The sequence below is a fragment of the Accipiter gentilis genome, chromosome 9, assembly GCF_929443795.1.
Source record: "Accipiter gentilis chromosome 9, bAccGen1.1, whole genome shotgun sequence".
Taxonomy (NCBI): domain Eukaryota; kingdom Metazoa; phylum Chordata; class Aves; order Accipitriformes; family Accipitridae; genus Astur; species Astur gentilis.
The window spans coordinates 32267470-32294641 of NC_064888.1; the positions used below are offsets into that span (position 1 = coordinate 32267470).

Consider the following 27172-nt stretch of genomic DNA (forward strand, 5'->3'; position numbering starts at 1 on the left):
CCTGGGGTAATCAAAACTTGCTCCAGTAGCTGTCACGGAAAGCGATGGGTTTAATAGTCATGCCAACAACAGTGGGGTTTTCATTACAGATGAGTTATGAGCCATTTAAGTTAAAAAACAACTGGATTTTACTGCTGTCAGGCACACTTAAGGTAGTACCCTCAGACTGAGGAAGGAGGGGTGACTGTGCAGAAGCCAAGCAGTCACCAGGCTTATGGAGGGAAGGAGCATTTGTTGCTGGTGATGAATGAATACGAATCCTTCTGCTCAAGGAGAAATGGTCTATTTGCCTCAAAAGCCTTGTACACCAACGGGCACATTGCCCATGCACACGTCATGATTCGTGATTGAACAGTAAAGCCGATGTGGATATTCCTCACTGAAAAATAGGGTCTGTCTCCTGCTGTAACATTTTTATTCCAAGGGAAACAAAGAATTTCAGATCCCCCAAACACAGTAATAGCATAGCTGGAGATTTCTAGCACAACCATTGACAGCTGGGCAGGGGACAGTGAGGGAAGTGCTCTGGTGCCATAAATCAGGGTGGCCACATGGACCTTGAGTATGGTTTGCATTTGCTGAAGTCCTGTCCCATGGGTAGAAATGGGATCAGGTCGTGGTGGTGGTGAGGTACAACTACCCGCTGAGTTCCTGGGTTGATGAAGTGATAGGACTGGACAGGCTTACACCAGCAAGCACCCCTGTAAGACAGGCTGTATAAGAGGCAGAAATGTGCTTTGCAGCATGATCTAAAACTATGAGACACCCACTGCCTTAAAAACACTGCAAAACTGAAAGGCTTGAAAATAGACCATTAAGCATGCTGTTATGGAAAATGCCCCTTCCTTCCCACAACAAGAAAAAAAAACACTATGGAAATTATATTTTTTTAAATCAAATAAAATTACACTTTTCACTTGAAAAGCATAACTTTCTGGTTATTTCTGTGAATGGCACTCATACAAAAATAAAACCCAAACCTGATAGGAACTTGGTTTCTATTCATTCTTTTCCTTGCTTTTCTCTTCCTTAACTTTTTCCTTCCACCAGGGGAGGGGAAGGGGGAGACCACCCAGGGAAAGCAGGTACTGATGGAATAAATCAAAACCTGGAAGAAGAAAAAAAGAAGCCAAGTTTAATTTCCATTGGAAACCTGAAGCTCAGACAGGAAAGGATATAAAACATAGTTGTGTTTTCACGGAGGGAGACAAACGCCTTAGCGTTAGGAATGCGTGTCAGCCAGCCCTGCCCTGAGAAACACCCTGTCTCCCTCTGCTCGGGTGCCAAATCCAAGAAAGGGGTAAAGATCTCCAAGCTGTGACCAAGACGTGGCGGCAGACTCCCTGCAACAAAAGCCCACGAGGTCGAGGTGGCATGGAGGGAAGAGCTGGGGAGTGATGGGCAGGAGGTACCTGCTGAGGGTCCCTGAGCTGGTGCCAGAAGACAAGTCTCTGGATTGCTTCACCTCTGGCCCTGTGCACTGGAGGGGACTTTGGGATGGGAAAGAGCCATGAATTTCTGGGATCTGGGTGGGAATGGCCCCAGGTTGGCATCTGACTGTAAAGAGGGAATCAAGGTGGGGAAAATGTCTAATAAGGCCATTCAAACCTAGCAAATTGCTTTTGGTGTCATGTCCCCCCTCTCCACTGAGGTGCCTGAGCCAACCACGGTGGCTTTGGGTCAAGAGGACAAAAGCTTCCCTTGCTGTTGCGTTTCACCGCTCAGTAGAAATCCTTCTCTTCTGCCTTCCCCTGGGAAACACTTGCCCTCGAGTTTGAGGAGAGACCTACCCAGGCTGGGTCTTTGCCAGGACATCCAGGACGCCATTCTTGGGAACACCTGCAGTCAGCAGCGCAGCCCTGCGTGGGTCTACGCCAACCAGCAGTCTGCTGGAACTTCTACCATCAGCCCAGAGAGGAGCTGCCTTCCAGGCTCCGAGGTCTCCCAGCCGGCCGGGGAGGCTGCACCGTCCAGCTGACAACTCCCTGATCGTTCAGCCTCACTGCGTCCACATCGGTTTTGCTGGGAAAGTCCCAATTTGTCACAGCACAACCTGTTCGGAGATCCCCCACTTGTCCTTTGATCCTGTGGCACAGTCAGTACCTACAGAGGCAACTGGCACCTTTGGAAGAAATGTTTTCTCTGATCTGTTTTAGTCGATAGCACGTACACGTCAGCCACTGTGGAGTGGTTGGTATGTGAGCCGGGTTTCCCGTAGACACAGCTGAGATGAAAGCTAATACTTCCAGGTGGTGGTGGGAAACCACTTGGGTATTTAAATACATACACCTATCTGCAGAGGCTGGGGTGTGAAAATGACCTTTTAAAGCACTTACAGCACTTTGGTTTTATCACCTCCCTGGATAACATAGCTAGGAGGCCAGGCAACTTTGTTTTGCTTCCCAGTCCTTTTGTTTGGCCACACCATACTGCTTCCAATTTCCAGAACTCTTGAGGGAAATACTAATTTCAAGCATTTAACAGAGATTAATATTTCCTTCTCAGAATTTCCGGGGGGGAAGAGGGGAAGAAAATTATGTATAAGAACCCTTCCATTTGCACAGAACATTTCTTTAAAATATCAGGAATGCGAGTTGCTGTTACCCGATTGCTCTTTTTAGATCTAATATTGAACTCGAGTTTGATCAGAACACTTTCAGTGTAAATGTTAAGAATGACTGCTTCTTTAGTAAACATCTTCTCACCCCATCACGTAACATTACAGACAATGCTTTGATGCACAAGCACGCAGTGATTTTCAGAGCACTCCCCTGCCGGCGTGACAAGCTCTCCTACCTGTGTTTAACTTGTAGTAGCTCGCTTAACCACTAGATGTCTTTGTGCACTGCATGGCAGTCCAGAGCACGGTTCCTGGTGAGCAAGGCCAGGCTGATTTTGAACCAAAGTTGCAGAGAGCTTCTTTTGTCCATTATATGCATTTTTTTAAAAAAACTTAATAATTGCTTTGTGTCCAGGAAGAGCTGTAATTCCATGGTACTGCCCACGCATCCTGTGCTGCCAAGGGTTATACAAGTACTCAGTACATCGTAACAATAGAAGTACTGGCCTGGGTGCGCTGCACACATAAACCTCTGCTGGGTGTCACCACATCCCTTCCACGATCTGTCACAAAGCAGACGGAACTGACTGCTCCTGCCAGGCCTCTCCTCAACATCTGCCCAGCGCCTAGCACAAGGCAGCCCTATACATATTTCTTCACTGTCTGAGCTGGATGCACACATAAAGGTGGAATTAATCTGGTTCTTGCCCTTCTTCAGTCTGTCAAACCCAACACATCACTGACTGCAAGAGAAGGCAGACAGAGCAAACAGCGGGTTGGAATCTTTTATTCAGTAATCAGTCCTGCTGTGTGGGTAGCATTTTAGCAACTGGAACCCAAGTATGCAAAAATACTGAGTTTTCACAGTGAAAAATCAGAGAGTATAAAATATTCCAGTATTGCCTCTTAGAACGATTATTTCAATAAGACCCCTGTTTCAAAGGCAACATGCTTATTTATTTTGTTTGCTTTCTATTGTCAACCCCTCCCCCCCAAAAAAAAAAAAAATTGTTCAGACAGCAACCCTGCTTACCCCCCCATTACCCACACGTGTTGTGGGGAGAGAAACACTACATTAAATCCCCTCCTGATTTCCAAAGGTTTATTGAAGAACGTTCTCCCAGCGGTGTCAAGGGCCACAAAGACGCAGGTTAGTGTGACACTGAGTGGTCCTGATGTTCTATACATCACAGACAGCTGTGGTGCTACTGAACTCTGATGAGAGGCTCTGTCTCCTGGATGAGCCACCGAAGAGCTTCATGCCGGCCTTGCCTCTCCAGTTCTGCTCCAATTACTTCCCTGCACTTCTGATGGTAGTCGTTCACCCAGTTACACTAGAGAAAGGGAGGGGGTATGACATTCAGTATAAACGCTGAAGGGTTATGTACAGCCAAAGACATTTGTAGGCCCTTGTGCTCCTTGGGATTGAGCTGTTAGGCTGGGATGGGATCCTGTCCCAAAGAGACAGACCTCTAATGTGTGGAAGTGACTTGTAAATTTAATGAGGGCAGGAACTGAAGCAATTTGTCCCAGGTTTTCAGAGGAGCCAAGGTTCAGTTCAGCTGACAAGTATTTCAAGTCTCTGCAAACCACTGCCTCCAGCAAGTCCAAATAGCTACCTTGGCACAGTCTAGTAAATAGCTTTGCAAATTTGTAACTGAACAATGCAGTCCTGAGACACATGTTGCCCTATTGATCTGAACAGGTACGTTACAGCAGATCTTGGTACTCTTCACAGTCCTCTTCAGAAAAAGGAAATGCAAATAGGACTATCATTCAGAAGAGGATGATGGGTTGAGGCAAAATAAAGAATATGCTAGAAAAACAGGATGAAACATGACACAGTGAAGGTAGCGGGACACCTAAACAGAAAGTTTAGAGTACAAAGCTATTCAGGAACAACTGCTGCTGAGCAGGTATCATTGATGTCTGCTCAGAGTCCGTATGTACTGCAGAATGTGGTGTGGCTGAATGGGCTTGGTCACAAGTGGATCCAGACAACAACATGGGACATTCATTAGTATAAGTCTCTGGGGAGACAGCATGATAGTCGGACAGAAGCAAATTAAGGCAGGAGAAGGAAAAGAGGTGATAGCAGCAAATACCATACCAAAGGAACTACCAAAATAACATCATTGGAAGGGTGCTCGCTGCCTTCAGTACAGAATAATTTAGGTTGGAAGGACCTCTGGAGAGCTCGTCTAGTCTACCCTCGCACTCAAAGCTGAATCAAGTTTAAAATTAAGTCAGATTGCTCAGGACTGGTCTCTGGATCTATGAAACGGAACAGAGGCCAGTGGTTCCTGTAAACAGAACACAACACGCTGGTTCTAGTGCAAAGAATGTAATACAAACCTACTGTTTCACTTACCTCTTTTTGTGTCAGCAAATTAACATCAATCATTTTCGTCTGGATTGGAACCAGGGTTAAGGGTTCAAAAGTCAGGCTCCCTCTGTTTTTGAAATTGTACTGCAGCAGAAAAACAAACAGGGCTGTAAATTTTTAGAAGCAGCTCTAGCCAGATCACACTTACTTCTCGGTTCAGGTCATCACTACAGAACAACCCTTGTAACATTCAGATGAGAGGGTAGCAATTTACAATAACATTTTTCTTATAGCTCAATCAAGGAATCTCAATATAAACCTTAGCTGTTTCTTTCAATGGTCACTTTTTAAAGGCCATGTCCCAGGTCACAGTACAGGACTCTGCTTCATGACTATATATGGTCATTTTCAGTTTGCATTTCTAAAAGCATAAGGCAGCCAGACCAGCAAATATAATGTCAAAATCTGTCTGTAGTTGTGTTTCTATGGCCACTGAGGACTCTCTATCAGAGAAAAAGATCCCGCCTTGAGAAGATCAACCAACTCTACAGCTGAATAAAGGGTTGATAAAAGATGAATAAAGGGGCTGAATAAATTTGCTTCTGGTCTTTGACATCCAGACAGAAAACATTTTAAAACAACTCTCACATACACATTTCAACCTATGGAAACCCTGCAGAAGCAGAACTGTCTTCTGTGCCCCCCTTAGTAAGGCAGTCTTAGAATCAGTCTTCACCAAAGCAGGAGTTTGGAGACCAGGAGTCTTGAGTAGGATTCAGCTGTCTGTAGCATGGTCCCACCCCAAGTTCCAGTACTTTAAGTTTTAAAACAAGTGAGTCATGGAGAAAAGTGCATCTTGAGCAGGTCATTCACCTTGGTTTCAGCAGGGATCACAAGGACAACATTTTCTATTCGGATCCCAAAGGACCCATCTTCATAATACCCAGGCTCTGCAGAAACAGACAGTAATTAACTAAGCCACATAGCTGCACCGTGCAAGCACTTACTCCCTATGGCCAAACTTCCCTTCCATAGCTTTAGTCCACTGAAGTCACTACGCAATCTTGACATCAGGCATCCACAGAGGCAAACAAATTGCTGACTCTACTTAATCTGCACAGAAGCCCCAAGCAAGGTGACAGCAAAAGTTCTCAAAAAGAGAAGAAACAAGACAGACAGCCCTCAAGCTCAGAGAGTCTCCTTGCAAGTCAAGAGAGAGCACAGAGTACATGTGTTCCAAATACCAGAAACTCTGAAAATATTAACGTCTTTATGAAAGGCAGATGGGTAACACCTTCCCCAAAACACTTACTTATTTTAGAGTGCTCCCCTGACTCCCTGAGAGGACTTTGCAGCCCTGAAGGAATGTAAGTCTCTCAGAAAACCCCAGCAGGCTATTAATTTACTACTGGAAGAGTAAGGCATGTAAAGATTTAACAGCTGCCTCAAATAGCCGATAGCAAAGACAGGATTAGCTCCTGAAAGCTTGGTGTCCACCTTGTACTGTAGCCAGCTCTTCTACTGCAGAAGGGGAGGCAGCATGCCAGAGCTGGGCTGGTCAGCAGCACAGCTCTGCTGAGGTTTGAACTGTAGACAGCAGGAAGCAGACCTGCAGCACCCGACTGAAAAGATGCTTTATGGAAGGTGAAAGAGCTAGAATGAGGGTCTTTACCCAGAGAGCTTAAATGACAATTAAAATAACAAACTGAGGAGGCAGGACCAGAGCTTATAATCCTACCTTTCCTTTACACCATTGTCAGATTTATTCCCTCTGCATCTTAAAGAGCTTGGTCCCTTCCCCAGTAACCAGAGAGAATAACCAATGCTAAATACCATCAGAGACAATCATGCCAGCCTCCAGAGGCTCATCTGCAAAGGTTTTGTAGCTAATGCCGCAAGGACCCTCATGTACATTTAGGAAAGAGCCAACTCCATGTCCTGTCCCGTGTAGGTAATCCAAACCACAGTCCCACAAGGCAGAGCGGGCAAAGGAATCTAGAAGATGACCTGCAGGCCAAGGGGAAGAGACAGACATGGAGAGACAATTTGATCAAGTCAGGTTCCCTCGGAGATGCTGATAATCACACTGAAGGCTCAAATCTGGAAAACATGCAAAAAAACCCCAACCAACCAAACCAAAGAAAACCACCACCACCACCCTCTCAAAAAAACCCCACCACCAACCAAAGAAAGCAAGTCATTGAATTGTTAGAAGTTACAGGGCAGATTTGGCAAGTCTGACATTCAAGCTCTTTCTCAACTAAAGAGCCCCTCTCTCTCTTTCCTGTTACACAGCTCTTCAGAAGACGGTCTGTACCAGAAACATTGCACTGCTGCTTGCTCCACTAGGACCTTCAGAAAAGAATCTAGTGGTCAAATGTCCCAGAGAATTCAGTATCTTTCTTAAAGTTAGCTGCACTAAGTGAATTCAAAGTAGAAGACCTGCCAATTGTATTTGGTGAACTAATCAGCCAGACTTCTTGCCTGGATGTCCAGTCATTTCAGATCATTTCAACCACAATGCAGAGAATTTCTGTTGCCTGCATGTGAACAGCAAGCCCCTATGTCCAAGTTCAGACACCCTCCAATTTCAGTTGGGATTTCTTGTACCACAACACAGCTGCATTTTCCTCACCTACCCAAGAACACAAACTGGAGAAAACTAAAAAGAGGCATCTTTGTGTAAAGTGTCTGATGAGGGAGAAAATAGCTCTGCAACAAATTCACCAGAGGTGAATGTATGTCAGCTTCTCCTGCATAAAATCAAGAGAGCTCCTTTGTGTGTCATTTTCCCATGCTGCTCGCTGATAAAAGAGATTTCACATTAACTGGAAGAGAATTAGCCAGTCCTTTTGAAGCTGGAAAGTGACCTCTCACTTTGACAGGGCCATGAGTAAAGCATAAAGACAACTTCCAAGCACAGAAAGGCCACAGATGTGTTAGAGTGCCATTGACTGATGAAAGTCACTATCACCCTAGAACCAGAGCACTTTGAACACCCTTCAGACTTCCCCCCTCAGAATTTTCAGCACTGGTTGATGCTGAGAGAGAAGGCATCAGGAATCCGGAATCCAAAATGTTGTGATGGAAACAGACACAGACAGTTACATCAACATCTGCCTAACACATCTGGACCTGTCAACCATAATGTTGCGCTCAGACCACTCAATGGTTCTTCAGAGGTCATTGTTGTGGTCAAAACACTCCAACTCACCAACATACCTTTGGTTCCATTTGGGAAGATGGCTGCACTCACAGCTATATGTCCCTTCAGGACATAGGTGAAGCATTCCTGTCAAAGAAATGTGTGCCATAAGTAAACAGGGAGAGGCAAAACTTTGTCTTCCCCAGGAATGGAAAGAAAGACTGCATCTTGTAGCAAATTGCAGAGAATCTGGGAAGACTTGCTCATGCTCTCCTATGGCTGGCAATGCCAAAGCAAACCATGAGTAGAAAGAGTTTAAATTACTCTGAAGATCTTTCTCCACTAATTATGGAGAATTTGTCACAGACTGCAGGTTTAGCAGCAGAATTCACCTGACCTACATGACTGATACACTTTGTGGCTGTAGTTTTACTTCCTGAGCGTACCCTACAGCATATTTTCATGACTGAGTGAACTATAATGATGGAATTATTTTTAATTAAAGACGCAATTTAAAATAAACAGAATTACGTTGCTGAATTTCCAACATGGATCTTCTCAGATAAGTCCAAGACTGGGTTTTGATACAGTACACTAGACACAAACCACTACTGCAGCCTTGCATTAGACACTGAGCTTTGCACTAAATTAACCCCCTCTAACTCCCATGTTGGACAAGCCAGTAATGTTTATTCTCAGCCTGCTGATTTTATTATTTCTTAGAGGAGAGATGTCACTTTGCAGATGAGAGGTGTGCATTTCAAGATAGAAAGGTGTCATTCTCTAAATCACTTGGTTTATATTTTGGAAGTCTGACAGCCTCCTTTTCAGTCTTTATCAAAATGCTGTCACATATTATTAAATAAATAACCATAGCAATAGGGCACATCATTACTAATTTCTTTAAGTATCTCTAATAATAAGGGTCAGATCGCAAACCACACTGAGGTGCCAACTTACCTTTTCATAGGCTGATGGTGTGCCAAAATGCATTGTCCTGGTCACATCTGTTGTACCATCTCTTCAGAGGCAAACAAAGATGCAGTAAGCGAAGGGATGAGGGAAAAACAAAGGTCAAAGTTAAGAATACACAGAAAACCCAGTCACACTGCAGCAAATCAACCAAACTCATAACTGGGTAAAGTCATCTGCTCTGTGCTACGCAAGACATGATGTAACAGTTCTGTCGTGGTTTAACTCCAGCCAGCAACTAAGTACCACGCAGCCGCTCACTCACTTCCCCCATCCAGTGGGATGGGGGAGGAAATCGGGAAAAAAGGTAAAACTTCTGGGTTGAGATAAGAACGGTTTAATAGAGCAGAAAAGAAGAAACTATAATGATAATGATAACACTAATAAAATGACAACAGTAGTAATAAAAGGATTGGAATGTACAAATGATGCACAGGGCAATAGCTCACCACCCGCCAACCGACACCCAGCCAGTCCCTGAGCAGCGATTCCCTGACCCCCCCACTTCCCAGTTCCTAAACTAGATGGGACGTCCCATGGTATGGAATACACTGTTGGCCAGTTTGGGTCAGGTGCCTTGGTTGTGTCCTGTGCCAACTTCTTGTGCCCTGGCTGGCCATGAGAAGCTGAAATATCCTTGACTATAGTCTAAACAATACTGAGCAACAACTGAAAACATCAGTGTTATCAACATTCTTCGCATGCTGAACTCAAAACATAGCACTGTACCAGCTACTAGGAAGACAGTTAGCTCTATCCCAGCTGAAACCAGGACAAGTTCCTAATCTCAAAAATTCCCGAACACAGGTCCCAGATGTAGCAATAATGATTTACAATTCAAAATGTTATCTTTCACCCATAAGCATCCCAAAGCTCTTCTCAAATTAGAATCTAAACTGCTCATAAAAATGATGCTAATTTGAGGCTTAGCAACTGGTACCTGCCCACTGAGACCAGAACAGAGAAGACCAAATTTAGTCTATTTGTATGGAAGATGATTCATTAGCAGCTTAAAAATATATACTTATGCACAAATGACAGCTACCAGCTCAGGGAAGGGAAGTGTAAGGGAGTAGAGTGTCCCCCTTCATCCTCAGGATGTCTTGTGCTAAGATTTCTAGAAGCAGAAACTGGCTCCAAGTTCCTTCCACAAATATAATTTTGAGCCTGCTGTCAAAAACACAGAAGCTCTTGAAATAATGAGTTCCCTTTGAAACACTCACTCCTGCGCCTACACTTCTCCCCAGCACACACAGGCCATGGTCATAAAGAACTCGCGGTTTAACTTCTCAGCAGGGACAAGCGGAGTATCCCTGTCACAATGCTGTGGTAAGTGCCATTGATGTCCAGCTTATATTGTATTCAAAGGGCTGCTTTTCATAGTGGCACTAAGGAAATCATTAATTAGGCCATAAGAGGGGAGGAAAAAAAGATCTCCTTGTGAAAACCTTATCAAAGGATGTCTGTATGGTTCTTTTTCAAAGCTCTTCCTGACTGACATAACAAAAAGGCATAGCTCTAAAGACAAAGCTCATCTCAAAGGAGCAGCCAGGCCTGTCCTACATCTTTCTGAACAAGCTGCTTCTCTTCTATTTACACTGGTTAAAAACATCATTTCTTTCATTTTCCATGGAGTAAGAGTCCCACAGTAAACAGCTGCAGAGACTGAGGCCACTGAATGGCACTGTCAAAACAGCACTGAGTCAAGAGACATGACACCTTCCCAAAAACACACCTGAGACCCAAGTGGCCACTGGGATGAGAAACCCTGCCTCTGAGTCTCTCTGGAAAGTCAGAGAACACCACAGGGCAGTGCTGTCCTGCTCCTTTGCCCCACCTTGTCCTGACCTCAACATCAGTCAAATCTGCCCATAGGGCAGATCCTGGCAGGGTAGGTGCCTCACTCAACTGTGCAGGCTGCTGTGTAGGCAGCCCCAGGCTAAACCAGGGCAGTCAGGCCTGCTCCCTGTTCCCTGCAGCTCTAACACCAATGTGCCAGCTGAGCAGAACTGCAACAGAAACATGCACCACCAGCTACAGCACAGCTACCATTACGCTGGTAATGGGACTCAGACAGGAACTGTACTTTTAGATCTCATCCCCTACCCCAGACAAGGCTTGTCAGCAGCCCTAGTCTGCTGTCCTGAGCCTAGCTCAGGGCCTCCTTTCACGGATCAGTCACCCACTGACTGATGCACTTGGCTATATTCTATATTCATAATCCCACAAACTCCTCCCAGAATGGTACAATGAGCAAGCTCTCTGTGAAATAGCACTGCGCTCAAAACTACACGTTGCCATGCTTGCCACAGAAACTGTGAGCTGACCCTGCAGGTGGTCACTGGGAGCAGAAAACATAGCAGTTCAGCACCATTCATCCCACTCACTTGTACTGTGCTCCTGAGTCTAGAAGGTAGATCTCGTTCACAGACAGCGTTCTGTTGGTCTCAGGAACCGGCCTGTTCAGTTAAACACAAAGTTTTTTGTTCCGTAGTTTTAAGGTCTCCAGCCCACGTCTACAGTCCAGAAACCATATTAAGCACAAGCTTGGATGCGTCAGCTCTGATTTCTTGTGGCAGTGATGGAAATCCCACACAGGCTGAGCCAGGGATCATACCGAGAAGTGTATCTGTCTAAATAGCACTACAGTACAGTGAATACCTTTGTTGCTTCCAGCAAACCCCTCAACATCTGTTCCTGGACATATTTCAGTACAGTCTGCACTTCATACTCATCCTTCCCAGACTTCTACCCCCAAAATAGCCCTTATCTATGGCCCCTGAGCAGATCAGCATCATAATACATGCATGCTGCCATCAGGGAGAGATCTTTATTTACTAAGTGTGGAAGCTCTGGTGGAATAAAGCAAAATGGCAATCAACAGTGACTACATCTCCTTGGAGTACTCTGTTGTGACTCCACAAAGAAGCTAGACAGCTCATTCCAACTATGTTTGCTGAAGGATGAAAGGAGAAGCTGTGTTTATCTTACTTGTAGTGAATGATGGCTCCATTTGGACCTGTGCTTGATATGGTAGCAAAACTCAGTTCAACAAAGTCTTTCTGTTGGCTAAAAGAAAAGATTGTGATCACTATGGCACAAGCAAGAGGAGCACACCAGGCACCTTGGGCACCTGGAGTGCCTCATCCTCAATTTCACATCACCTCAGCCGTCCCCTTAGCCTTGAAAGCTATCGGGGCAAGCATACTTGGGTAGGAGAATTGTACAGATCGAAGCCTTATCCTCCCAACCATGTGGAAACCTGCTTTCCACCTCCACTCTTTCCTTACATGCAGAAAATTTACCAATCAGACCACCCAGGGAAGAGATGTCCTGAACAATTTACTCTTTTTTACTTATTTCCTCAAAGGTATTTTTAGAGGTCCTGTCAATGTACATATGGGAGTATCTCTCAATACAGATGGTGCTCATTCTCCATCAGAAGAGGAGGAAATCTAACTCTTACATCAACTCCTCTGTGGTAAGAAAGCAACTGTCTCATATTTAAGTGTCCTAACCTGCAGCACTCCTCATTGCTATGTCAAAAGGAAAAGGGATAGGATCCAGTGGGCTGGGACTTGTATCTCCCAAGAGACCCAATTCTTCCCCAACTCTTTCAAGTGTTCAAAGAAATCCTGCAGTAATGGTTTGTGCTCAGGTAAAATATATCTGTGAGTGAGCTGGATTTCTAAAGAGTAACAGAAAAACAAAGGATAAAAAAGCCACCCAGAAAACATCCTCACAAGGGATTTACTTTTTACCTGCGAAACTCTTCTGCTTTGTCTGCAGCAATTATTTCTGTTACTGTTCCCTTTGGAACCTAGTGGACAGAGATGTAGGCTGAATTAGTACACCAACAAGCAAAGAAAATGCTATATGTTTAAGCACCGGGCCTCGCCTGTGCGTTATGAAACCCAATCTTGAAATGGCCTCTTTCCAGGTTTTCTGCCCTCACTCCTCAGTAATAACAAATACAAACCTAGCAATATTACGCAGGGCATGTGAGAAGCAGGAAGCAGAAACAGTCACAGCAGGATTGCTGAACCCTGACTAGGGAGCAGTTAGTGCGGCATTACCTTCACTGAGATATACACAGATGTAACATCTCACAAGGCAACATCTCTTCACAGACAGGCTACACTAAGCTTAAACAGTTGTCTCCAACAGCCCATGGTGTTAGCAGAATTTTTATGCTTTTAAACCAGAAATGGAAGCAGTTGCAGGAAAAACAAAGGACATTAAATTTTAATTTGTGCATTTGATTAATTAACCTGTGACACAACTTCCCCAGGACTGGACAACAGACATAGGGGAGCAAGACCTAGGTTTCATAACCCCTGAGGCAGATTTCTTGAGGTACTCAGACATGTAAAAAGGCACCTTCTGGAAGTCTTCAAGCCATCTCCATAGGTGAAGTCAATGGACTCAGACACGTAGTAGCACAGAAGGAGCAGAGCTTAGTAAGTTGCTGTGTAACACCTGGCACTCTGCACCTTCACTGTTTACTTCTAACCCAGAGAAAACATGAGTAACTTGTCTTTATCCCATTTTCACTGCACATGGGCATGACTGCACCTCTCCATTCATAAATACCAAATCTACCCATACTGCCAGACAACACCGATTACCATAAGAATAATTCCAAAGTATTGCACCAAACTGGGTATTACTTCATGATTTACACTATCAAACCAGCACGAGACAGTATGAACACTATATTAAGCCTGTTCAGGTCATTTCTCACTTGCTCTGGCTTTGGTCCGTGTAAAATGAATGGGAGTATGTTTTCAAAAAAAATTCATTCAGCCTTGGATGAAAGCATGATTGAAATCCCCCCCAAAAAAAACAGATAAAACCCCAACTGTTTCCCCACTTTCAGCAAAGGCACTATAAAGAGTATCAAAAAGTTGATGCTAATGAAGAATTTTACATAGCAATAAAACCTCCAAGTTAAAAAAAAAAAAATAATACACTACCTCTTTCTCCAGCCAGTTAAAGAGCTCACACAGCGCAACAGCATCTTTAATCTATGTTAAAATAGGCACAAGAAAAGGGGATTGAGAAGAAAAAGAGATTTATCAAGCCTTAGTATAAACAGTTTTTGATGCAAAAGAATTTGAACTGCAAGTTTCAGAAACACAAATCAAGAGATGATCTAAGAGGTCTTTCCAGGTTCTGCATCCTGTAATTAATACAAGCACTGGAAATCCATCTGGACAATTAAATAAACATTAATAAAGGTTTACCACTGGGAGTTCTCTTACTGTGAAGAATTATGAAGTACTCAGCAAACACTGGCTTTACCCCACACATGACTTTCAAGTCTCTCTTGCTTCAACACACAAGACCTTGCATTTCAGATCGTGGAAGGTAACCATACGACACATCTGGTGATACGACAGGGGAACATGCCCTTCAGGCACAGAAGCACCACACAGTCTGTTACACAGCTTCTGGCTTCTTTCTTGCCTGATGTCCCCCATTTTTCTTCTTTTCTTCTGCATGCTGCAAGCATGCAGGGGCAAGAAGCAGGAGACAAGTGTACAAGAGCAAGGCACAATTTTGTCCTCAGGTGGCAGGTGACAAAGTGTCTCTGGTCAGTACAAGTATTTTTACTCCCCTTTAACTAACAGGGAAAGAAAAGCATTGAAATAGAAAGTAGCAGTTCCCAAGAAAGTAGCAGAAAATACGGGACAAGTGCCAGTTAAAGCAGGGCTGGCAATTCTGGACATTTCACCTCTTGTGTAAACTCCTGCTTGAAAATTAACAGGAAATAAACAAGAGAAAACTACAGCCCCACCACGAACCTGTTTCACAGGCAGATTCTTTGCTTCAAAATACAAACCTTTCCGGGAAATCAGCCTCATTTTCAGAGTATCATGATGATGACACAAAAACACAGTGCTTTGAGGGCACTGGTTGCTTCTGAACATCCTGGCCTGTGTTTTGCACCATGTGTTGAAGAATTTCTCTGTGTTCTTTAGGTTGTGTTTACTCAAGTGATAACAATTTGAAGACTCCACTGAGAAAGACAACAGAACTAGCAAAGGGGAAAGAACATCACTTTGATGGCCTGTATTCTAAACAACACTTCTCAAGTCTGCATGGTCTTCCAACAGAGCAAGGTTCGTTCCTCGCGCTATGACAAATGTTGTTCTTCACTCCAAGGGAATGCTAAACAAGCAAAAAAACTGCTTCAACAGCAGTAGATGCCTGATAGAAAACCATTTTTATCCTTCCATCCAAATTCTTATTTATTTTTTAATCCAAAACACTAGAACTGAAAGGAAAATGTCATTTTTTTTCCTAAACATAAAGCAAACCTCTTGCCAAGTGCAAGGAGGCTCTCAAGGCTTCACTCACATGTGCTCTTCTCATGCCTTCTGTTTCCGATGCGTTCTTCACAGCTTTTGCAATGCAGATGGGGGTATATGGGGTGAGGTATCGGTAAGCCTGCAGCAGAAGGACAGGGATTATTTGTGGATTAGTCAGACTACATAATCCTACAGGTTTAATAACTCAGCCTGGCCACAATTTTTACTTTGGCAGTCTCTCTCAACCTTCAGTGCTGTGAGATACTGGTTGCCAGTAGTCAGCTAAATGCACTGGGGAATAAAGAGGAGAAACAGTCCATGACTGAAGGAAGAACAGCCACAGGGTAATCCAGGGAACCAAAGGGTCAACAGCTTGTCATGAAGCAGGATGAAGATTTGGATGTCCTAAACATCATATATATCAATGTCTGAGCCATGGGTTTCCTGTTGCTGATGTACACTAAAGGCCCAGAGACAGCCAATGAGAAACACCAATCCCAGGGACTCAGGTGGAATTTAGGCTGTGCAAACAGACCTAAAAAGTCACCTTGTTACCTGTCACCCTTAAGTATCAGGGAGCAAGGGGTATCCAGCCCAGGTACCAAGCACTGGAGCTGAACCTGGTGGGCCCCTCAAGGCTCTGGCCCCTCTAGCACCGACCATCACTACTTCTAATGATCAACAGCTCTGACAAACACATCAAGGCCCCAAGAAACATAAAGGCCTTTGCAAAGCTGAGTTTTACATACTGTCCACTTCTGAAAGGAGCTTACATCAGTGGTTTGAGACAATGCTTTCCTGTGCCTGGACAGGGTGGCCCTGCATGAAGAACTAGTAACTGATCCCTTGCCACTGTGCACTTCCCAAAACATCAGCTGTCCTTAGATTAGCAGGAATGCTTGGCTGGTTCTGAGCAAGTCTTCAGAAATTCACCAACTGAGGTGACTTGCCCAAGTCTTGTCACACTTGGCATGAGAAGGAATAAAAACAAGTCTTTTGCCCCACAGCTCTCTGCTCTACCCATTATATATCAGGAGATGGGATGAGCACCTACACAAGCACAGCCCAAGCAACATGCTGTTTTCCTATTGTCAATGCACTAGCATACAAATAAACATCACTCAAATTCCTGGGAAAGGCCTGGTAGACACTCAAAGACCAATTTCATGCAAATCCTACAGGCTTACAGTTTCCAAATTCTTAAAAATAGCAAGACAGTTACACTACATTATGCAGAAACTAAAGTACTGAAGAAGCCAAAAGAAAGTCAAGAAAGTCCTTTTATCAGAGTCAGGACAAAACTTCTCAACAGTCAGGTTCTTAGTTTGGCTTGACTTTTACAGATACTGGTAGGTTCTATTAATCTTCTGTGAAAAGCATATTTACATGCAGCTGTAGGCAAATCTATAAAGAGTTTGCAGATGTGTGTTTAATAACGGACTGGATTTTTGCCAGGGTCAATATCTGGCTTTGATGGAACCAGACAGTAGATGGACTTCCAGCACTGGGGCTCTTCAAAGCACCCCAGGCCAGTTGCTCAGCTGGTGTAAAGTGGTGTAGAGCTGGAGAAAAACACCCAGCATGAGGAACTAGGAAACCTCTGGCTCTTTCAGTGACTCTCTAAGTGGTTTTTAATCAAGACATTTCAGTCCTTCCTCTCCTGCTTTCTATTGCACAGAACATCTTCAGGCAGGGACTTTCCCATTGTGTATAGAGGTTATGTAGCACTGCAATGACTCAGTATCAGCCAAAACTTCCAGTGCTAACAGGGTAAATAATGTCACTACAACCCATTACATTCCTTAATCTAGGCCAAACCTGCTGTATTTCTCCATATGGATGCTCTGTGTAAATGATCTACAGCAACCTACCCAAACTGGGGTTAGTCCATTGACTCCAACTACAGTAAAGGGTATTCTACTCTGAACTCAAAAGAGCAACAATTTATCCCAAATGCTCCACAGACTCTATGCTTTCTGCTATCCTGAATGAGAGTGGGCAAAATGTCAGTATTCTGTATTAAGAGGCCATTTGCACCTAGAAATGGATTGATGGTGTCAGAAGATTTAACCCTGAGCAGGGGCAAAAACTGTCTATCTTCCTCATGTACATGTCTTGTTGGTTTTTAAGACAACAACAACAAAAAAACCCACACAAGGCAAACTGCACATTTCCTCAAGTCAGTGCACAGAGAGCCACATCCCATATTAAAGGGATACATTGAAAGCAACAAAACTTTCCAGACCTCTTTGGTTTTACCACCTGTCCTGATAAACCAAGTGCAATGAAGCTATTAAGGTATATAAGTGAATGTCATCACTGGAGAAAAATAATGCACAGTTCCTGCTGTTCTGGCCATGACAGCTGGAAAGTTTAAGCAGAGATTTGTGCTGGTATCAAACTGTGGCAGCCTGGGGATACACAAACAGACCTTGCTCTTAGGATAGTGTCTTTTGGAAGACACAAAGCTAAGACCACTCTTAAAATTCCTGTATACAGAAAAAGCCATGAGTTAGCTCTGTTGTCACAGGTATGGCTGTTATCATACGCACACCTGCAGCATAACCATGCAGTACATTAAACAGGTAGGAAATATCTGCCTGCCTTGATGAGGCAGAAACCTGGTCATGGGTGAATGCAGACTGGCAGCTAAACACTTTTTACAATTTAGTTTTTCCTTCACCAACCCCTTCATCCGAGCCCTGTGATTCGCAGGTGGTAAACCTGGACTGTTTAGTAACCCAGCACAAGAAAAGAATCTGTTCAGCGGGTCTAGTCTTCCAAGGCAACATCTGGAAAATAACCACTGCTCCCTGACTCACAGCAGTATTTACTCAATATCTGTTAGGTACTAGGTATCTCTGTAAACTGGATGGCATTCTAGAGAATGTGATCTCTAGCAAACAAAAGATGTACACAAGAAGCATGGAAACCAGCTTATTTGTCCGTAGTTGCTGCTGTGTCCTTCCTCGAATATCTCCCTTCATGACTATTGGAATATTAGGTGGACTGCAGGTCTCCCAGACAGCCAAGTTCAAGTACAAGGGTAAGATATAGCAAGCACAGCTGTACAGAAATTATTCTGATGCTACAACTGTCCCTCAGCAGATGCACTCACTGCATGGACAACCAGTGCCTGCAGGTTGTCCGTGTCCTCACAAGGTTCCCTGCTGCAACACCTCTGTCGCCCTGTCCCTCCTGTCTTCGGTACAAGATGTCACATATTGCCCGATATCCTCAAGCCACTGAAATAAATAAGGGGAACCATCTTCAGACACTTAGATCAAGCCCAAAGCCCCCTCCCAAAAGTCCTGCTCAACTTCCCTGCTTCAGTTTCTGCAAGTTTCCAGCTCTTACCACCGGTCCACATAAGGCTGATGCTCCAGCCATGGGCAGAATGACCCGAGTTCACCCCGCTCCCTCTCTCCCTCCCCTCTCTCACTGTACTTGTCTTATCTTAAGCTGACAATTCTTTGGGTAAATCGGCTTAATGAGTTGGAAGGGCAGCTCCAGCGAGAGCAACCCCAGGATTAACAACCCCTCGATACCTCAGCATAGCTGGAACCCTTCCGCACAAGGTCCAGCCTGCATCATGCTTTGCAGAGGGGAAGCTGAGGCCAGCTGCCCTCATTAACACCATTCCTGACCACACTGAGCAGAGAGAAGAAAAATATTTTCTCTTGGAAGGGCCACTAACCTTGGGAATAGCCTCAGTCAGAGCATAGCTGGCTTTGTCACTGAGCCACACTTTCTCCTTGGGTGAGAGGCCTGCACCAACAGCCTGCAGCTCTGACAGGATAGATCCATAGGGCATCACCTGGATTTTAAACTCAGGGTCCAGGGTGGAATCGAGCTGTAAGTGCTCCCTCACAGCTGGGTCTGTCATCCGGTCACCATCGATGAAGAGCCTGAGAAACAAATCAGACAGAGCAGATAGGTGGGACCACATCTGACAGTGGTTAGAGTAAAGGAGGGAAGGAGAAACCATTCTGGTGACATTTCAGGGAGAAAGGAGTTCATTAATTATGCACTACACTTTGTCCTACATTGTTTTAAACGCTGGCCTTCACACAGCTCAAATCCTGCTTTGAAATTAAGATGTACCACCCTGCTGAGAGGAAAGGAACTGATAGCATTTTTGTTTGTATGATACATTCAAAATGGCTGCATCCCATCACTGCGCTTCAAGCAGGAGAGAGTAACAGAGGCAAATAATAGCCATTCTCTGATTTTTAAGGGCAACATCTGAAAATGGAAAAGCTACTGTTGTTCCAAGTTCGACATTGCTCTCACTTTCACTGAACTGGAGAGTTCACCTCAACCTTCACATACAACCTGTACTCACCCAGCCAGGTTTTACCTCAGATGCAACTAGCTAGCAGCTTGGAGATGCCTCTAAAAGACTTGTGCTTGCTGAGGCTCATTGTAGGGGGCAGTCACAAGAAAGAAACCTTCTGTCATAAGCCAGCCCTGAAACTTTTCTACACATTCCCTGCAGTTTAGAAGTGACTCATCAATGACATTAAAGGAAAGTTTTCCAATGTCCAGGCCAGCATTGGCTCTTACCCACATTTCACCCAGGGCTCCAAGGGCCCTCTGCGTTATCTCAGGGTGACAGACAGAGGGGTCAGCCATCATGCCCAAGGTCACCCAGCAAGTCAACCGAGGTGCTGAGGAGCACAGCAGAGCTCTTGGCTGCCTCTCTAGCTGTGATCAGGGGAGGAGAGTAATTAACATTGAAGACAAAAGTGCTCAGAAAGGACATTAAAGCACCCAAGCGTAGGCATTTTGAAAAGATAAATGCTTTGCTAGAACAGCTCTCCCACAGAAAAATGCATCTTGGGGGACAGAAGAGGGGAATACAAGCACCTGATTGTGTTCATTCCTATGACGGCGTATGCAAAAAACACAGGATTGTACTCAACATCAGAGCCTCGGAGGTTGAAAAGCCCTGGAAAATAAGAACGCCAAGAATCACAGTCCTGGTTCATCTTTTGCAACATTAGAGAAAGCCAAAAATAATCTCATCAAAACACAGTCAAGCAATGAGTCGTCATGGGTGCAGGCCGTGGGTCCACCTTCCACCCAGCTGTCCCATGTCCTGCTGCTTTTCCGGCAAGCCTAAGTTTTTGCCAGGAGATGGCACCAGAACTGCAGTTTAAACACTCCTGTTGGGCAAGGAAATTGGGGTTTAACTTCTAAAGGACGGCTGGCTTGGAAGAAAGCAGGTACAAGCAAAAAAAAGACAAGGAGACATGTAAAAAAAAGTTGTGTTCGCCCTTTCTGGTCTGTGCAATGCAATAAAAGCTCACTTCTCAACAGCCGGAAGACTTCAAAGTTACAAGTTATCATTTCATTCCAATCCTTTTGATACTTGAGGGAAGAGGGAGACACAATAGGCAAGACTAAAATACTCCAAAAAGGCCTCTCATTTGGGTGCCTCCGATATCTCAGATTCAGACTGCATAGTCTTAGGTATTTTTCACGAAGATTTTATGCCACACAACTCCAGGCAAAGTCAAGAGGGGAAGTAGATGTTCAGCATCTCCAAACTCCTGATTTTAGGTTCAAATAAAAACCGCAGGCTACCCAATTAGCTGAAATGAGTTACTCAAGGCAATAAGGCCAGCCAGCAGGACAGCTGGGAAAAGAACCAACATGTCCTAAATCACAACCCAGCACTGTATTCATCGAACTGTGCAAATTCTGCCACGAAAGTAAAAATAGAGTTTGATTCTCCCCAGGGAAGGAGTAGGTCACTTGAAAGCAGGAAAAAGCCACAAAGAACTCTTTACTGCACGGGTACAAACTTGCTTGCTCAGCCGACTCCCACTGCAGTAAGGAGGCAACAGCCTCTTCTGTGGCTCTCTTTCTGTGCCCAGAAACTTGTCTGGAGTTTAATACAGTGAATTGAATTAGATAAAATTAAAGACAACTTCTACCCCTTCCCCCATCAGAATAGGAAATCAAACAGGCACCTGGCAATAAGCTTCTCTCATGACCTCCTCTAGTCCATCTTAAAACCTTGATTCATAACCAAGCTTGGCTTTGCTGGAGACATTTAATCTGAAACCACCTCAGGGCACCAATTTATCATTAATTTAATTGGAGATGCGCCTGAAAAGGTGAGACACACAATCTCTGCTCACACAGGCCTCCCCAGGGAGGAGTCATATTCACCACTCTCAGAAGTACTTCTTTCATGAAACAAGCTCTTTGCTCAGTGTCCCAGATCCAGGAGAGCCCACAGACCTCAGCAAGCTGGCTTCATCCAGCACCACAGACACTGCACTGGCAGTGCTGCAGCTAGAAAGACACCACCTTCATTTCTACCTTTTCAGATCAGACATAGGGCACAGGCATTAGCAGCACTCACACCTTGCCAGCACTATGCTCCCGCTGCACCAGTCTGCGCACTGGTAACTTCTGCACAAAAGGATACACAGCACTAGTAACAACAGTCCCAGGGAAACCACTGCTGTGTCTGGCCATTTTCCCTTCCTACACACTGGGCTGGGAGCCAGGGTGTGGAGACCTAGTCATCCTGGGGCCCCAAACATGGAGGGGAATCTCTAGTGGGACCCTGGGTTGAAATGATCTGGAAATACAAGTTGAGCCCTGACTTACTTGTTTTAACCAAAGCACTTGCCAAACATTGGAGAGGTAGAGACTGACTTAAAAAGTCGTGACAATTAGGAAGATTACTGTGAATGCCATGTACCCCACCCTTGCCTTATGTATACAAAACCACATGTTGCATTGCTTTGTTTATAGCCCAGCATCCACAGCAGAAAACAGTCTCCATCTTCCCATAGGGTGAGGCAGCATCAGGACATTTTACAGCCAGAAATCTCACAGTTGTTTTTTTCCCTTCATATATAACCTTCCTTTCCCTTTGCCTGGGCTGTTTTTCAAAGGTGGCAATTTGCTGCATTTCCTGGGCCAAAAATGTACTGGAGAGCTGCATTAGTGTAATAAGGCACTGTGTACAAATACAGGCTCGCTGTTTGTGACCTGTTATCGCCACTGCACTTACAAGTTAATTGACCTCTAACAAACACGTTGGCTGTCACAAGTGCCTCTCGCCCTGGCAGGGTTCTTCCTTTCCAAGGCAGGAAGGACATTTATTTTGTAGGAAGAACTGAGAAAAGAGATGCAAAGACTTACATGCTACTTCATCCAAGGCCGTTACCACAAACCACAGGACTTTCCTCTCAGCCATTTTTGAACGGAGGGCTACAATTTTGTCTCTCCAGCTGACCCCTGCAAAACACAACATGAAAAGCTACAATCACCAGCTTTACTGAGGATGATGACACAAACACAGACCAATGCACTGGATTTTGGAGGTAACTGAAACACACTGTGCTTGTGCTCCTCACTCCTTTCTAGTAACAGATATGAACTATCTCCAATGAGCTGCCCTCCAGACATCTGTGGATTTGTTTTGAAGTTACCTAGCCTCCAGCAAATGGTTATTTGAAGTTCTGAGGACAAAGGGGTCACTAGCTGAGGTCCAATCACCTTCTTGGCCTATTCATAGTGGATCATATTGCGCTGCAGTAGTGTTTCTCTCACTACCTTGCAAGAGGAAAGCAAAGGGGGCAGTAGAAATGGTCCCTGTCTATTAGAAGTTAAGCTTCTCACCTGTGTAACTCAGGTCGAGTGTGATGAGAGGCTTGCAGGGGCGCTGAGGACAGTCTGTCCAGATCGTATCGATCAGGTTTTCTTTGACAGGCACAAGATCGTGGCCAGCACTTCTCAAGGCTTTGGACATCCTCTTCCACTGGTCTGCCAAAAGGAAAAGAATCAAGAGAGATAGCTTTAAAGGACACACACTGGTTCAACAATGGCCCCATTCACAGGGGGCAAACTCAAGAATCTGAGTCTCTGCCTTTCCTCCCAGCCTCTCCTTCTTCCCATTCCTTTAAAAAACAAAGCAACAGCTATTGCAACTACAGTTCCACAAATGCAGCCACTACAGCCAGCAGCATGTACAGAACCTCGCAGCCCTAGAGCCTCATGCTTGAGCTGAAGAACTGCTCCAGCTGGGAGACAGAAGCCACTGGAAGAATCCACCCCAGAGGCTGCCACAAGGGTGTCCTCTACCCCAATGCAGAGCCATGCTAAGCTAGGTAAGAGATGAGATGGGCTTCCACACAGCCACGAGACTGATCCTTAGACCATCTGAATCAAGCAAATGTCTCCCCTTGCCTCCAGCAAGCTTTGGATTGGGCCCATGTTCTGAAGCATGAGTCGATGGATACTCATTCATCTGATATAAATGGTACCTCTCCAGGAATGTGCCTCCTACAGAGAAAACTGCAGAGATGCCAAGACCACCAAGCAGGAGTTGCATCATGAGTTTTGTCTGCGTGTTCTGGCTTACATGCTGGCCAAGGCATTCAGCAACTTTGTACTGAAGTGCCTGCGACAAGCCACAGCACAAAAGGAGGTGGATCAGCACTCTGTTTTTTAGGTAAGGTCACTGCAAGCCCAGAGAGTGGTTCTCGTCCCTTGTGTTTTGGAGTCAATGCACTGCTGTGGAGCTCTCGTGATACATGCCTAACACCAAAATCCAACCTGTTTTGCATAACAGTTTAACCCACCACCCCATCTGGGTTGAAACATGGTTAGCTACATACCATCACATAACAGCTTACCCAGAAAAGTAAGGAAGCAAAATCTAGTTGCCCAACCCAGAGTTATAAAATAAAGTAAAACCAACCAGCTGGAATAATGAAAGGGTCCACTCCCACCTTCGAGCCTTCTGGGAGGACACTCACTAGCCAATCCTCCTGAGTTGGTGTATCTTTCAGGCCTCCATGAATTTAAAAAAAAAAAAAAAAAAAAAAAAAAAAAAAAAAGATAAAGAAAAAAAGAGGCTCAAAGAAGCAGTCATACTGAAGCATTCCCACACTACCCAAAAAGTACAAGCTAATGCATGAGTTACACCTACTAATGAACATCTAGACCCGTGGGCAGGAAGAGTCACAGGACACTAAAGCAGGAGCAGCAGTGTATCCAAGATGTCCCTAAGCCCCTGTACGCTGGGGTATCCTTACAGTCCAAGCTGTAACATGTGCCAATGTGGTCTGTCATCCAGTGACCAAATAGCCTGTGATTGTTCTCTGTTTATCAGTGGAGCAATATCCCAGGTCCTGCATACCCATTTTCATGAGTGTCCAGTTGTTATCCATTTGATGTGCAGCTTGTAGGAAGTAGCGTCCATCTGTCCACATGGCTGCATGCTGTTCAGTTACTATGGCAGTACCTAGGCAGGAAGGCAGAAAAATGCAGTGATTTAGAGGTGGGCAGCCACCATGCAGAGACACAGACAGCAGAGGGAGTGTTTGAAATGCACCCCAATTCCCCAAAAGGCAGCTCTGCTGACAGTTCAAAAGTTAGTCCAGTTTCAGTGGAGATATTCACTGTTTCCTCTGCATACAACCTTCCAAATACTATCAGAGACAGTATGCACAAGGATGCAGCTTAATGAATTGCCTCAGATTAATCCAACTTAAGCATATCTCAGCAAGTCAGTGGAACGGGGTAAATGGGGCTTTCCAAACCCTCTGTAACAGCAACTGTGGTCTCCACTTGGCTATTGTCACAGTAACACATACTGTACATCCCCAGACTCCATCCCATCTTCTTACGGGGAGGAAGCCTGGGCTCTGGCCATCCACAAGAAACAGCTGTTACTAAGCTAGCAGACGTGGGTATCACTGCCAGCTGTCAGCTGCACCCCTTTCCCAAACATTACAGCTCTAGCAGAAATGGCTGAACAGGAAATATGAACATAAAATTCTGTTGGTTTCAGTGTCTGTCCCATTCCACCGATTCCAGATGGAGCGATGCAAGCAGACAGTTGAGGGGCACTGACATCTCAGCAAGGCACTCTAGCTGCCTTGCCCTTGGCCATTCAAAAAAAAAAAAAAAAAAAAGCCCCAAACAGAAAAAAAAACAACCCCAAAACCATGGCACAAACACAAACTGAATCCAAGTCTTTTGAGTCTCTGCATCTTGACCATACTCTCTGTCACCAGAAACTGAAGCCTAGATTAGCAGAGCAAAGTTTCCAAATATGAATTCATTGTCTTCTACCAAACTCCCCCAACACAAACCCCATTTTAAGCTGCTTCATCCTGAAAAGATGAAGCAAGAAACACAAGGTGAGCCCCTGTGTGAAACCTCACTGATTCATTGAGCGCTAGGCTGGGAACACATACCTTCCAAGTACATAACAAAGGCCCAAAATAGAGAGGAAGGTTATGAAGAGGCCATGCAGAAGGCGTGAAATTAATACAGGATTCATGTTATCCATTAAAAGCAGCCTGCAGCCCTGGATTTATCACCTTCCACATAAAGTCCCAGAGTAGTTCATAGGAACTGATGAATGGACCCTCCAAACACATAGGTAGCAGTATTTATTAAGCCAATTTATAATTAGGGGGGGGAAAAGACCTCAACAGACTAAAGTGACTTTCCAACAATCACACAGCAGACTAAGTTGCAGAGCTTAGGGTACAGCTACGGTAATAATTAGGTCTCTTGAAACACAGACCTATCTACAGCCAAGAAAACATCCTGTCTCGGCAAGATAAGCAAACTTTTCCACAGCATTCGGTTTCCAAATGCAGCGTTTCTGGCCCTGGCTCTGTTTAAACAGAAAGGCTAGCTAAAGTCCATCTACTATTCACCCAGCCCAAACGGGCAACGTAAAAATCTGTTCGTACTGGCTGCACATCAAAAGAAATTACCGTAGATTACAAGCACCACATTAAAGAGTTAACAGGATTTTACTTTACGAGAGGTTCATTCAGGGGTCAAACATTTTCTGAAAACTTATTATTGCGCTGATATTACATAATTCCAGCGGGTAGCCAAAACATAATTCTGCAGATGCTGAAATGTGAAGAAAACAGTCCAAACAAGCTGGATAGGTTTCCTTTTCCATCCTGCCTCTATGCCATGAATGAGACTGTTTCTTTACAGGGGAATTATGTACATTAGCAAGAACCTAAGTTCTGGAAAGGTACCTGCAGAGCCATCAAATCCAGAGATAAACGCCCGTCTGCAATCACAGGGTGCAATGTACTCGCTCTAGAAAACAAAAGAGGCAGCAATTATTTATAGCAGCAGGGGGGGAAATCAGCTGATGACAAATACTTTGATAAGCTTTTTCTCCTAAAGGACACCACAGAGGGAATGAAATGAGTTAAAAAATCCTGGGCTCTACTCTGCTGGAACATTTAATCATCTGTGATTATATTGTATTTACATCCAACTGGGTGGTTGTTTTTTTTTTAAGCTGCAGCACTTTTCTCCCACAAACGTCTGTAAACACTGAAGTGCTTCGGAGTTTGCAGATGTTTATTTCACACTCAGCCTCCCCTTTGGGTAACAAACAAATGCTGCCTTTGAAGCTGCAATGTGAAAGGAAGAGAAACCAGAAGCACCCCTTGATCTTGGAGACCAGAGTAATCAGCGAATAAAATCTGTAAAATTCACTATCTCCAGTGAAGTCCCCTCACTGGCATTTATAAGAGTTGCTTTAAGACTTTCTTTTCCACAACAATGACACTGAAAGAAAATCATCAAGGCGGTAAAACTGTAAAAACTTTAACCTTTAGGACCTTTGATAATCAGATGCTGATCCTCTCACTTCCTCCTTGCCTACTCAAAGCCCAACTACGCCAGAAACCACCAGACCATGGTTTGGTGGGTGAGAGGGAAATCAAAGACTACTAGTCCATCCTCATCCCAAACCCATCACAACCTGTGTTTTTGGACACATCTGTTGGCAGCATTACAGAGGAGACTGAGAACACACAAATACCTGACATCCACAG

The 27172-nt window shown here is 44.6% G+C and overlaps 1 protein-coding gene across 5 annotated transcripts in view; it reads right to left on the reverse strand.

Moving 5' to 3' along the window:
* Nucleotides 1-3647: 3647 nt before the first annotated feature.
* XPNPEP1 (X-prolyl aminopeptidase 1) overlaps nucleotides 3648-27172 on the reverse strand; it is a 32709-nt gene continuing 9184 nt past the window's right edge. For 3 of the 5 annotated variants that reach the window (XM_049810076.1, XM_049810078.1, XM_049810077.1), the window contains 17 exons: nucleotides 24487-24591; nucleotides 24046-24138; nucleotides 22965-23108; nucleotides 22485-22580; nucleotides 20187-20268; nucleotides 19015-19225; nucleotides 15367-15456; nucleotides 13980-14030; nucleotides 12765-12823; nucleotides 11995-12072; nucleotides 11391-11462; nucleotides 8992-9052; nucleotides 8109-8178; nucleotides 6720-6893; nucleotides 5760-5836; nucleotides 4932-5030; nucleotides 3648-3894 (listed from right to left, as the gene is read on the reverse strand). In XM_049810076.1, the coding sequence (XP_049666033.1) occupies nucleotides 3766-3894; nucleotides 4932-5030; nucleotides 5760-5836; nucleotides 6720-6893; nucleotides 8109-8178; nucleotides 8992-9052; nucleotides 11391-11462; nucleotides 11995-12072; nucleotides 12765-12823; nucleotides 13980-14030; nucleotides 15367-15456; nucleotides 19015-19225; nucleotides 20187-20268; nucleotides 22485-22580; nucleotides 22965-23108; nucleotides 24046-24138; nucleotides 24487-24559 (1659 nt within the window). In that variant the 5' untranslated portion in view covers nucleotides 24560-24591 and the 3' untranslated portion in view covers nucleotides 3648-3765. Of the gene's footprint in view, nucleotides 3895-4931; nucleotides 5031-5759; nucleotides 5837-6719; nucleotides 6894-8108; nucleotides 8179-8991; nucleotides 9053-11390; nucleotides 11463-11994; nucleotides 12073-12764; nucleotides 12824-13979; nucleotides 14031-15366; nucleotides 15457-19014; nucleotides 19226-20186; nucleotides 20269-22484; nucleotides 22581-22964; nucleotides 23109-24045; nucleotides 24139-24486; nucleotides 24592-26359; nucleotides 26424-27172 lie in introns of all 5 variants that reach the window. The other 2 variants (XM_049810081.1, XM_049810079.1) reach the window with 2 other exon arrangements.